This window comes from Melospiza melodia, chromosome 7 (genome assembly GCF_035770615.1).
Source record: "Melospiza melodia melodia isolate bMelMel2 chromosome 7, bMelMel2.pri, whole genome shotgun sequence".
NCBI classification, from domain to species: Eukaryota; Metazoa; Chordata; class Aves; order Passeriformes; family Passerellidae; genus Melospiza; species Melospiza melodia.
In genome coordinates, this window is record NC_086200.1 from 27838403 (window position 1) to 27851124 (window position 12722).

At 51.2% G+C, this 12722-nt stretch overlaps 1 protein-coding gene across 1 annotated transcript in view; it reads left to right on the top strand.

Annotated features, from left to right (window-relative positions):
* ADAMTS10 (ADAM metallopeptidase with thrombospondin type 1 motif 10) overlaps nt 1–12722 on the top strand; it is a 74090-nt gene that overhangs the window by 53183 nt on the left and 8185 nt on the right. Inside the window, exons 15-19 of the mRNA XM_063160875.1 lie at nt 1080–1182; nt 6062–6195; nt 9199–9322; nt 10449–10529; nt 12351–12514. Of these exons, the coding sequence (XP_063016945.1) occupies nt 1080–1182; nt 6062–6195; nt 9199–9322; nt 10449–10529; nt 12351–12514 (606 nt within the window). The remainder of the gene's footprint in view (nt 1–1079; nt 1183–6061; nt 6196–9198; nt 9323–10448; nt 10530–12350; nt 12515–12722) is intronic.

Consider the following 12722-nt stretch of genomic DNA (forward strand, 5'->3'; position numbering starts at 1 on the left):
GCTGCTCAGGTGAGGCTGGGTCATACTCTGCTTCCCAGGAATGAGGGTTAAACCTCAAAGATTTACAGAAAAATCTGTGCTGAGGGGATGCTCAGAGGAGCTTGGGACCTGGGGATTGCAGCTTTAACACCCACGGGCTGCTGGAGAGGGAAACAGAGGGGTCCTGTTTCTTTCCTGGGTTTGGGGGATGGCTCCCCAGGGTCACAGAGCAGGCAGAGCTCCTGGGGCCCCTCCTCGTGCTCTTGGTGTTCAAATCGTGTCTGGCTTTGCAGGAGGGACTGTCCTGCCTCCGTGTAGCAGTGTCAGGGCTGATGTCCCTGTCCCCAAGGGGCGGGGGTCCCTGAGGAGCTGGTGGCAGTGCCCCAGTGTCAGAGCTGGTGTTCCTGTCCCCAAGGGGCTGGTGTCACTATCCAGTTGCCTAGAGCGGGTGGCAGTGCCCTATTGTCAGGCCTGATGTCCCTATCCTCAAGGGGCTAGTGGCAGTGCCCAGTTGCCAAGGCTGATGTCCCTGTCCCTGAGGGGCTGGTGGCAGTGTCCAGTTGCCAGAGGTGGTGGCAGTGTCCCATTGTTAGGGCTGATATCCCTGTCCCTGACAGGCTGGTGTCCCTGTCCCCAAGGAGTTGGTGGCAGTGCCCCATTGTCAGGGCTGATGTTCCTGTCCCCAGGGGCTGGTGGCAGTGGCCCGTTGTTAAGGCTGATGTCCCTGTCCCTGAGGGGCTGGTGTCCCTGTCCCCAAGGGGCTGGTGGCAGTGCCCAGCATCAGAGCTGGTGGCAGTGTCCCATTGTCAGAGCTGATGTCCCTGTCCCCAGGGGCTGGTGACAGTGCCTGGTTGCCAGAGCTGGCGTCCCCATCCTCAAGGGGCTGGTGGCCATGCGCCATGTCAGGCCTGATGTCCCTGTCCCCGAGGGGCTGATGGCAATGCCCTGTTGCTTAGAGCTGGTGGCAGTGCCCTGTATCAGAGCTGATGTCCCTGTCCCCAGGGAGCTGGTGGCCATGCCCCACTGTCAGGGCTGATGTCCCTGTCCCCAGGGCTGGTCCCTCCCCATCCCCACACTGACCCATGGCTCTGTGCCCACAGGACTGCCCGCCAGGCTCGCAGGATTTCCGAGAGCTGCAGTGCGCCGAGTTCGACAGCGTGCCCTTCCGAGGGAAGTACTACACCTGGAAAACCTACCGGGGAGGTGAGCTGGGGCTGCTGGGGCTGAGCTCCTCTGCTGTCACAGGGCAGGGTGGTAAAAATGCTGAAACCCCCCCAAAGGGGCTCCTTCAGAACCCTGAAGGCTTCTGAAACTCCTTACTCGGAGTAAGGCAGGATGTGGTGGTGCTCGCAGGGGTCCCAGGATGAGGGAAGAGATGAGAATCTTGATTCTATGTTTCAGAAGACTGATTTATTATTTTATGATGTATGTTATATTAAAAGAAAATGATATATTAAAATGATACTAAAAGAATAGAAGAAAAGGATTTCATAGGAAATTTCAAGGAAAGGAAATTTCAAGGAAAGGAAATTTCAAGGAAAGGAAAAGGAAAAGGAAAAGGAAAAGGAAAAGGAAAAGGAAAAGGAAAAGGAAAAGGAAAAGGAAATCTTGTCACTGCTCACAGCCTCAACACAGGTGGCTGTCATTGGTCATCAAGTAAAAACAATTCACATGCTGGGTAAACAGTTCTCCAAATCACATTCCAAAGCAGCAAAACATGGAGAAGATGAAACTTCCCAGCTTCTCAGGAGAAAATATCCCAATGAAAGGATTTTTCATAAAACATGTCTGTGACAGCAGTGCTCTAGGCTGGGGATGGTGTGGCTGGACAATGCCCTGGCTAGAAGGGACCTGGGGGTACTGGTCAACAGCATGAGCCAGCAGTGTGCCCTGGTGGCCAAGAAGGCCAACAGCTCCTGGCCTGGATCAGGAATGGTGAGACCAGCAGAAGCAGGGAGGTCATTCTGCCCCTGTACCAGGCACTGGTGAGGGCAAACCTTGAGTGCTGTGTCCAGTTCTGGCCCCTCAGTTTAGGAAGGACGTTGAGATCCTTGAATGTGTCCAAAGAGGCAATGAGGCTGGAGAGGGGCTGGGAACACAAACCCTGTGAGGTTCTGCTGGAGCAGGGATCCTGCACAAGGGGGGAGTTTTTCTCTGAAGTTCCAGGGCTGCTGGAGATGGGCCTGGGCTCCCTCTGGGTATCCAGTGGAAAGGCTGTTCTGGTGTCCCAAACCTCAGATTGTGCCCAGGTAGGAATGCTTGGCTCCTCCCCTGGGCGGAGCATCTCCCCATGGGATGCTGGGATTGGATCAGCCCTGCAGGGACACTCAGTGGCCATGGACAGCAGAGATCTCCTGCAGGGAGGGTTGGCTGTGGGGGAGATAAAGAAAAAACTGCCCCAGGAACAGCAGAGAGCTGCCCCAGCTCTGACAGATGGGAATAGAACACACAGCCCCATTTCCGACCTAAAATAGGAACTCACTGGGGAGGAGACAGAGCAGGCAGGGAAAGCTTCCTGAGCAGGAGAAGGGATGGGATCTGATGGATCCTTCAAAGAGCAGCACTTCCCTCTTCCTGAGGTCAGCCCTGGGTCCTGCAGAAGGCTCTGGAGGAGGCTCTGTGGCACAAATCTCTCAATAATGAGGAGGAACAAACAGCTCATCTCCTCGGTGCAGTTAATGAACTGGGCTGGGGAAATCCTTCCCAGCTGTGCAAACAAGCCCAGCTCCCAGCGGGGCTCCTGCAGCTGGAGCAGCTGTGCTTGAGGCTGCAGGGCACGGATCAATAAAAATGGAATAAAATTTTGGGAAGCTGTAAAGTCACCCCGAGAGCTCAATGGATGTCAGATTGGGAGACAACCCTGGCTCAGACCTCTCTCCTCCCCAGGCATGGCCCAGGGCTGGGCTGGCCAGCTGGACATCACCCTTGAGGTGTCATCTGACCCTTACAGGGATTTTTGGCTTTCATAAAGAGCCCCTTCCTCTCTCTGTGCTTCAGCTTCCTCTGCTACAAAATGAGTGATGAAATCTCCCCTGGTGGGAGGCTGGCAGTGCTGACCTTGTGTGGAAGGGATTTGGGAGCTTCATCTCCTCTTCCCACAGTGGCTGGGGGTCATTAGGAGCATTTTAATTTTGTTTATTCAGAGTCAAAGAAGGAAAGGAAAAGGAAAAGGAAAGGAACCATGGAGCAGGGAACAACTTTGGACAGGTTTGGGCTCTCTCTCAAAACTGGGAGATCTGGTTTGTGTCCAGTGCCTAAAGGGGACTGGAAATAAACAGAATTTTAGCAAGGTCTGGAGGGACAGGACATAGGGAATGGCTCCCACTGCCAGAGGGCAGGGATAGATGGGATATTGGGCAGGGATTACTCCCTCTGAGGGAACTTCATCCGGATATTTGGTTCTATTTGCATATGGGGGGGTTAATGTCCCAATTACAGTTTCAGGTAATGAAGTCATTGACCCCCAGTTTGCTCTCTCCAGTTCACTTTTATTTCTGTTTCTGGGGCCTGAGGCAGTGAGGTGTCCTTGAATGCCAGGCCTGGAGAGGAATTGTTGTGTCTGCCCAAACTGGGAAAGCAGCAGCTCACACTGTGTGTGGAGTTTGGAGTTATACACTATAGAATTGCAGGATTACAAATAGATTACAAATATAAAAGCTAAAATCCTAAGATGAGGTTGATGTCTTTAATTTTAAGAATAGCTCGTTTGCAGACCCTAACCCTCCAATTTTTAGACACCTTCCAAATAGCACACAGGCAAAATTGAATGAAAATCCTCCAGTTTTAATGGGAAACCCTGAGACAGAACAAACTGAAGGACCATTTTCACACATGCAAAATTGAAAGAAAATCCTCCAGTTTTGATCAGAAACCCTGAGACAGGACAAACTGCAGGACCATTTTCACTCATCCCACATGGAGCAATTTGGCACAGCACTTTTGCTGAGCTCCCCCTGCTCAGCAGCTGCTTCTCCAGGGGCTTGCCCAGGCATCCTGCCCCAGAAAATGCCTCCAAGCTGCTGAATTCCCCTCTCGTGTCTCCTCCTGCTCCTCCCTCTCCCAGCTTTGCTCTCTCTTCCCCTCCAGCTGCTCAGGCACAGCTGGGCCCCCTCCCCTCCCCTCCTTTTACTCCTTTGATGTCCTGTATTGAGTTTCCCTTTTGCACATTCCCATTGCTCCCATCCAAGGTGCTTCCCCAGCTCTGGCACAGGGACCAGGAGCAGCTCAGGCACCTCTGCCAGGCTCCTGCTGGGTCTCCTGGGATGCTCAGTGAAGGCAGCAAATGCCACAAACCACACCAGGGGTTGAGAAAATCCAGTGGCAGCAGGCAGAGAATGCTCTGCTGGAGCCACATCCTGCTCCCAGGTACTTCATCTGGATATTTGGGTGAAAATATAGGAAAATACAGAAATTTCAGATGTAATTTGAAGATCCTTCTCCTTCATCCTCAAGCCACACCAGGGGTTCAGAAAATCCAGGGTCTGTGTCCAGTTCAAGGGCCTGGCTCCCTCCTCCAGGGGCATCCTCCTGGTTTTCTGCATCCTTTCTTATGGAAATAAATCACACAGATTCCATTTTCTTCTTGGTGGAAAAAAAAAATCCCATTCTTTATTCACAAAAGAACAAATTCTTTATTCTCCCTTTTATACCATTTCACAGATCTCCTGTGTGACTCCAATTGGTCAGTAGCTTTCTTGGCAATTTATTGATTAGGAACAAGTTGTTATTTTGTATTGATTGGTCACTCTTACCTGGTATGTACCTGCAGGAAAAGTTGTTTGTGAGAGCAGGCTTGATTTCATGAAGATTTTATGAAGCCTTTATGATTTTTCTACTGATTCCAGGAGAGCAGGCTTCATTTAATGAACATTTTATGATATTTCTACTGATTCCAGAAGAGCAGGTTTGATTTTATGAGGATTTTAGGAAGCCTTTATGATATTTCTACTGATTCCAGGAGTGTAGGTTTGATTTGATGAACATTTTACGAATATTTAATATTTCTACTGATTCCAGGAGAGCAGGTTTGATTTTATGAGGATTTAATGAACATTTTATGATATTTCTACTGATTCCAGGAGAGCAGATTTGATTTTATGACAATTTTTATGAAGCCTTTATGATGTTTCTACTGATTCCAGGAGAGCAGGCTTGATTTGATGAACATTTTATGATATTTCTACTGATTTTAGGGGAAGAGGTTTAATTTTATGAAGATTTTAGGAAGCCTTTATGAAATTTCTACTGATTCCAGAAGAGCAGGTTTGATTTTATGAGGATTTAATGAACATTTTATGATATTTCTACTGATTCCAGGAGAGCAGATTTGATTTTATGACAATTTTATGAAGCCTTTATGATGTTTCTACTGATTCCAGGAGAACAGGTTTGATTTTATGAGGATTTTAGGAAGCCTTTATGATATTTCTACTGATTCCAGGAGTGTAGGTTTGATTTGATGAACATTTTATGAATATTTAATATTTCTACTGATTCCAGGAGAGCAGGTATTGAAGTGAAGGGGAGACGACCATCCTTTAATGCATCGAACTCCGATTTATTGATCGATCAGCCACTTTATATAGCAGTGTTAATTAACTTCATGCATATTACAAAATCCAAGCTCACGATAGGCTAACAGAGAAAACTCTAACCACTCCTTTTGTTTTACAATACCTATAATTGTTTATTAAAAACAGAACCAGTGTTCCCACTGTGATATGAAAGGTTCCCAAAACTTCCATATCTGTTCCCAGGGTGCCATCTTTTCCCAGAGAGGGTGTTTTGCTTGTTATGGGAAGACTGTCTGAGAACCTTATTGTTTATAAAGTGATGCATGAGAGAGCCTAATTGTTTATAGAAATCAGCCTGGGAACTGCTTTTGGAACTGCTTTGCAACTACCTTTTACTTTTCTCTCAACTGTATGCCTTCATGGCCTTTTTCTTTAAGCCATGCTTGAACTAAACTCTCCACAAGCGGGTTTGATTTGATGATATTTGATGATGATTTTATGAACCTTTATGGTTTTTCTATGTGGCTGCACCACTTTTGGCCCTGTTTGAAGCTATGCTCCTTCCCCAGGGGGTGTCAAGGCGTGCTCCCTCAACTGCCTGGCCGAGGGCTTCAACTTCTACACGGAGAGAGCGGCGGCCGTGGTGGATGGAACGCCCTGCAGGCAGGACTCCAACGACATCTGCGTCAACGGGGAGTGCAAGGTGGGATGGGGACAGGGCCCAGCATGGGGGACAGGGACACAACCCCAGGAATGGGGGGGCAAGGACTGAGCCCAGGGCAGAGGGGACAGGGACAGACCCCAGGACAGGGGGGGACAAGGATAGACCCTAGGGTGGGGGGACAGGGACAGATCCCCCAGGTAGGGGGGACGGGAACAAAGCCTGGAATAGAGGGGCAGGGACAGAGCCCCTAGGACAATGGGGACAATGACAGATCTGAAGTAGGGGGGACGAGGACAGAACCCCGGGATAGGGGACAGGGACAGACCCTTGGGAATGGGGGGGCAAGGACAGATATTGGAATATGAATCCCAGTATTACCAGTTAGATTGTGCCTGGGCCAGTCTGACCCTCGCTGCTGGGCCAGAGGCAGCAACTGCGGTGTATCACCCCAGAGATACCTTGGCTTGCTGGTGGTTGCAGCTGGGCACTGAACAAGTCCAGGCTTGTTAGGAACCCCGTTTACCTCAGGAGAAAAGCTTCAGGCGATGGTGAAGAGAAAAAGGAGAGGATTCTGCTGGAGGGTTTAATGTCCAGAGGTTTATTCCATGGTTACAGAGGGCTGAACGTGAGCAACTGCTCCAACAGAATCCCCCCGCATGGTCTCATTCACCTTTTAAGCTCAGGGACAGGGGGAGGGCAGGTACAGGTGAGCCACCAACCAGGTGAGAGGGGCAGGGTCTCAGGGGAAGATGACACCCAGAATGACCCCCAGGCCTGAGGGGCATCCTTTGAACTTGACCAACCACACGACGCCTTGCTGGAATGTTAAGCCTGATTGACAGGACTCACTCAGCATGGGGGCAAGGGGGAAGGGAGAGAGGTACAGGCACACCTGGGGAAGGAAGTTTACAACACACTGCAACAGACAGATATCTGGGATGGGGGGACAGGGACAGACTCCCAGGAATGGGGAACAGGGACAGACTGCCAGGATGGAGGAAAAAGACAGACTCTGGGATGGGGGGACAGGGACAGACTCCTGGGAATGGGGGACAGGGACAGACTGCCAGGATGGAGGAAAGAGACAGACTCTGGGATGGGGGGACAGGGACAGACTCCTGGGAATGGGGGACAGGGGAAGAATCCCCAGGGGACAAGGGGACAAGGACAGACCCCAAGGGCTGAGGGGACTAGGACAGATATCTGGGCAGGGGGGACAGGGACAAACCTGCAGGATGGGGACAGGGACAGATATCTGGGAATGGAGGACAGGGACAAACTCGCCCAGAATGGGGGGACAGAGACAGACCCCTGAAATGGGGAGACAAGAACAGACTCTCCCCCCAGGAATGGGAGACAGGGACAGACCCCAGGACTGGAGGGGGGCAAGGACAGATATCTGGGCAGGGGGGACAGGGACAGACCCCTAAGGACCCCCAAGCAGAGGGGACAAGGACAGACCCTCTGGGCAGGAGGGACAGGGACACACCCCCAGGATGGGGGACAGGGACACATCCCTGGGAATGGGGGGACAGGGACAGACCCAAACCAGGGGGATACAAGGACAGACCCTCAAGTAGGGGGAGCAAGGACAGACCCATGGGCAGGGGGGACAGGGTCAGACTCCTGGGATGGGGGACAAGGATAGACCCCCTGGGTAGAAGGGACAAGAAGAGATCCCCAAGAAGAGGGGACAAGCACAGACCTGCAGGGCACAGGGGACAAGGACAGACCCGTGAGCAGAAGGGACAAGAACAGATCTCTGGGCAGAGGGGACAGGGACAGAGCCCCAGGCAGGGGACAGGGTACAGATCCCCAGGAAGAGGGGACAAGGACAGACCTGTGGGCAGAGGGGACAAGGACAGACCCCCAGGGCAGGTGAGCGTTGCCCTCAAGCTGCTTACACAGACTGGGATGGGTGGAGGGTTAAGAGAGCTGGGCCTGCTCACCTGGACAGGAGAAGGCTCCAGGGACACCTCAGAGCCCCTTTTGGGGCCTGAAGGGGCTCCAGGAGAGCTGCAGATGGACTGGGGACAAGGCCTGCAGGGACAGGGCACAGGGAATGGCTCCCACTGCCACAGGGCAGGGCTGGGTGGGAGATTGGGAATCAGGAATTGTGGAATCCATCCCTGGAATGGATTTCCCAGAGCAGCTGTGGCTGCCCCTGGATCCCTGGCAGTGCCAAGGCCAGGCTGGGCAGGGCTGGGAGCAGCTTGGGACAGTGGGAGGTGTCCCTGCCATGGCAGGAGTGGGATGAGCTTTGAGGTCCCTTCCACCCAAACCATTCTGTAATTCCATGATTTCTCTGCCTGGAGCAGGAACATTCCCATCCTCTCTGCACTCCCTGCCTCACAGATGGATCCCTGCAGCCCCAGCCTGTGCAGCCCCAGCCTGTGCAGCCCCAGCCCCTTTGATGTTTCCCTTGCAATGGGATCTGGGGGGAGCTGTAAAAGTTAATTATAAGAAAGCTCTGTGGGAGTGGCCAACATCCCCCAGCAGGCAGACAGACAGACAGACAGGCTGTGTGTCTGTCTGCTTCCCTTCCTGCATCTCTGGGGTCTGTTTGTCTCCATGGGGCAGTGGAACAAAGGGGGATTCTGTGACCATGTTCACAGGAGTCTCAAGTTGAGGGAAGAGACAAGGATTTGACTCCATGTTTCTGAAGGCTTGATTTATTATTTTATGATACATATTATATTAAAACTATACTAAAAAATAGAAGAAAGGATTTCATCAGAAGGCTAGCTAAGAATAGAATAGAAAGGAATGATAACAAAGGTTTGTGGCTCGAACTCTCTGTCTGATCCAGCTGACTGTGATTGGCCATTAATTACAAACAACCCCATGAGACCAATCACAGATGCACCTGTTGCACTCCACAGCAGCAGATAATCAATGTTTGCCTTTTGTTCCTGAGGCCTCTGAGCTTCTCAGGAGGAAAAATCCTAAAAAAAACCCGATTTTTCATAAAAGATGTCTGCGACACTGAGGGGACAGCAGGGTCCCTCTGGGCTGGCTCATTGCTGCTGTTCCTCCCCACAGCACGTGGGCTGTGACCGGGTGCTGGGCTCCGACTCCAAGGAGGACAAGTGCCGGGTGTGTGGAGGAGATGGCAGCTCCTGCGAGACCATCGAGGGCGTCTTCAACCACTCCCTGCCCGAGGGAGGTAGGGAACAAACGGCCTGCTCACCCTCAATCCCTCCTCCTCCTCCTCACCTGGCCCTGGGGACAGGCAGGGACAAATCCCAGAGCTCAATCCCAAGGGGTGGCACCAGGCAGCAAATCCCTCCTGTCCACCAGCCAAGCCGTGCTGGGAAATAGGGGACACTTTGAGCCAGGTCTCATCAGCTTTTGGAGATTTATTTCACACCCAAGATAGCTCAGCTACTTTATAAGGCATAAAATCAACAGGATTTGTGGTAGTGTTGGAAACAAAAAGTGTTTAGAGGGTGGTAGCTGTTACCTGTTGCCTGAAATATGGGATATCCCTGAAATAGGGGATATTCCTGAAAAATAGCTCAGCTAGCTTAGAAGGTATAAAATACTTCTGTGGTTGTGTTGGAAACTAAAAGTGTTTAGAGGGTGGTGGCTGTTACCTGGTCCCTGAAATGTGGGTCTCCTTGAGTCTCATCAGCTCTTGGAGATCAAGGCAGCTCAGCTACCTTAGAAGGAATAAAACAGGAGGATGGCTTCTGTGGTAGTGTTGGGGGAAAAAAAGGTTTTAATTAAAGGCAAAATAACAAAACTCTTTGCAGAGAAAAACCCAGCCAGGTGCAAGAGGGTCTTGCTCTGGTAAAACACCTCACAAAAGCCATTAGTTTCTTTGTTCTCTTCTTTTTCTAGTAAATTGCCCAGGCAGGACTTTTTGGCTCCTGTCTGATTAGTTATCCTTAAATTTGAGGTGAAGTCCTCCATGTCCTATGAGATGCCTTTTCAATCCAGGAGAGGAACTTCTGGGCTTATTTCCCTTTTAAGGGGACAAAGGATAGTTTTGTCATTCCATCAACAAGGGGCACATTCCTCTAGTGCCCCAGCCTCCAGTGGTGCCCAGATCTCTGACACAGAGCTCCAAGCCCCTTCCCTGCTCCCCAGGGCTGATCCCAGGTCCACAGCACATTCCCAGTCCCACCACAAGAGCCCACAGTGCAAACCCGCTCCATTTCGGTGCCCCAAATGCTTTCTCCATCATTTCCCCATGGATAAGGGGGTTGGCTCACGCTCCCATCCAGCCCTGGGCAGCTCTGGCTCTGGGACTGGGGGCTGAAAATGCTGCTCACCTGCTTGTCCCACAGGTTATGAGGAGGTGATCCAGATCCCCAAGGGCTCCGTGCACATCGACATCCGGGAGCTGAACCTCTCCATCAACTACCTGGGTGAGCTGGGGCTGCTGAAATCCCACCCAGGCCCTGCCGTGTCCCCGGGATTAGCAGGGAAATGCAGGGAGAACTTCCCACTGCATCTGGGAATGGGGATTTGGGGGTGCCAGGCTGGGATTTGGGGCAGGGGAAGGCAGCAGGGCAGTGTGTCCCCCAGTGTCCCTGTCTTGTGTTAGCATCACAACCTTGAGCAAACTCCACATCCCTCAGCTCACGGCATCCTGGGAATTAAAAACACATTTTCCTCGGGCTCGGTTTTCCAGCCTTGCTCAGCCCTGCTTTCACCACGAGGGTTTTCTTTCCCCTTTTTTCCTCCCTGTCCCCTGAGCAATGCAGAGCAGGGCAGGCTGCTCTCCCTGGATGCTGCCGGCTACCAGCAGGATTCTCCTGGCAATGGAGGTGCCTCCATCCCTCCCTGCCCGGTGTGTGGGGACTCCTTTCTGCATTTCTGCGCTCTCAGGACGGCGTTTGACACTCGGGCATCCCTGATGGAGGGAGCATCCTCCACTCCCGCAGCATCCCCCGCGTCCCGAGCAGGGCAGCGGTGCCCGGAGCTCGGTGGAGGCTTAGGAGGGAAGGCAGGAGCAGGAGCGAACGCTCCGATCCCCCTCTAGCGACTCTGCCGGGCAACCACAGCCCTGCTCCGGGCCCCAGCAGCTCCAGCACCGGCTGGAGTCTCTACAAATCACAAACGGGATGGGACTGCTGGCGACGTGCCTTGAGCTGTTTTCTTTTTTAGCATCAGTCTCATTACGTGGTGATGACAACCACCAGCTCACATCCCAAGAACTTAGTGTTACAACTCACTTTAAAAGTTTTTTGACCAATCACACAAAGCAAAAGCACATTGACAGTATTTATATCTGTATAGTATATATTCTATATTGACAGTAGTTCTATCCAACCACTATAAGCACACGTGCCTTTGGTTAAACAATGCTTGCTTATTTCAAATACAACGCCTGCTTCTGAGTCTTAAATCACAATGCACAGAGCCCCATTATTAAGCTTAGAACTTCCTAATATCTGGCTAGATAAACTTTTCTGTAGCTTAGGGAGTTATTCTAGACAAGCATTAATTCCCAGACCATTGTTCTATTCATCCTTGCTTATCTACTTTTTAAGTAATTTTTCTGCTGACCTATCTCATGGCTGCTGTGTGATGGTGTTCACAGGGGTTTTCAGATGAAGGAAGAGACAAGGATCTGACTCCATGTTTCAGAAGGCTTGATTTATTATTTTATGATATATATTACATTAAAACTATACTAAAAGAATGGAAGAAAAGGTTTCACCAGAAGGCTAGCTAAGCTAAGAATAGAAAGGAATGATAAAAAAGGCTCTGTCTCGGACTCTCTGTCTGAGCCAGCTGGGCTATGATTGGCCATTAATTAGAAACAACCACATGAGACCAACCACAGATGCACCTGTTGCATTCCACAGCAGCAGATAATCAATGTTTACATTTTGTTCCTGAGGCCTCTCAGCTTCTCAGGAGGAAAAACTCCTAAGGAAAGGATTTTTCATGAAAAGATGTCTGCAAGACTACTGCTTAGCTCTAATCACAGTTCTGCTGTCTCTGAGGCCTGCCTTTTGCAGCTTTCCCAAAACCCTCTGGTTTTGGGGATTCCCAGCTGGGTTTGAGCCTGGCTTGGTGGCCAGGGAGGTTCTGGGCAGGCACTGTGGGTACCTCGGTGCCCCTGTGCCCTCCCTGGTGCCCTTGAGCAATGCTCTGAGCCCTGCAGGTGGGCAGCACCTGGCTGAGGTTGGCCCAGGTGCCCCCAGCTCTGTGCTGAGCCCCCTCCCCTGTGCTGGCAGCGCTGCGAGGGGACAGTGGGGAATATTTCATCAACGGGAAGCTCTCCATCGATCCCCCCCGGCGCTTCGACATCGCCGGCACCACCTTCCACTACAGGAGGTCCCCTGAGGAGCCCGAGTCGCTGGAGGCCTTGGGACCCACCAACATCACCCTCTTTGTCATGGTTGGTACCTTCATACCCCTCCTGGTGTCCTAAGTTGGGCTGGAAGGATCAATGTGGCGGTGTTCACAGGGGTCTGAGGATGAGGGAAGAGACAAGGATCTGACTCTATGTTTCAGAAGGAGTTTTATTATTTTTATTAATTTTTTATTATTTTTATTATTCTTATTATATTTATTATTTTATTATATATATTATATTAAAACTATAG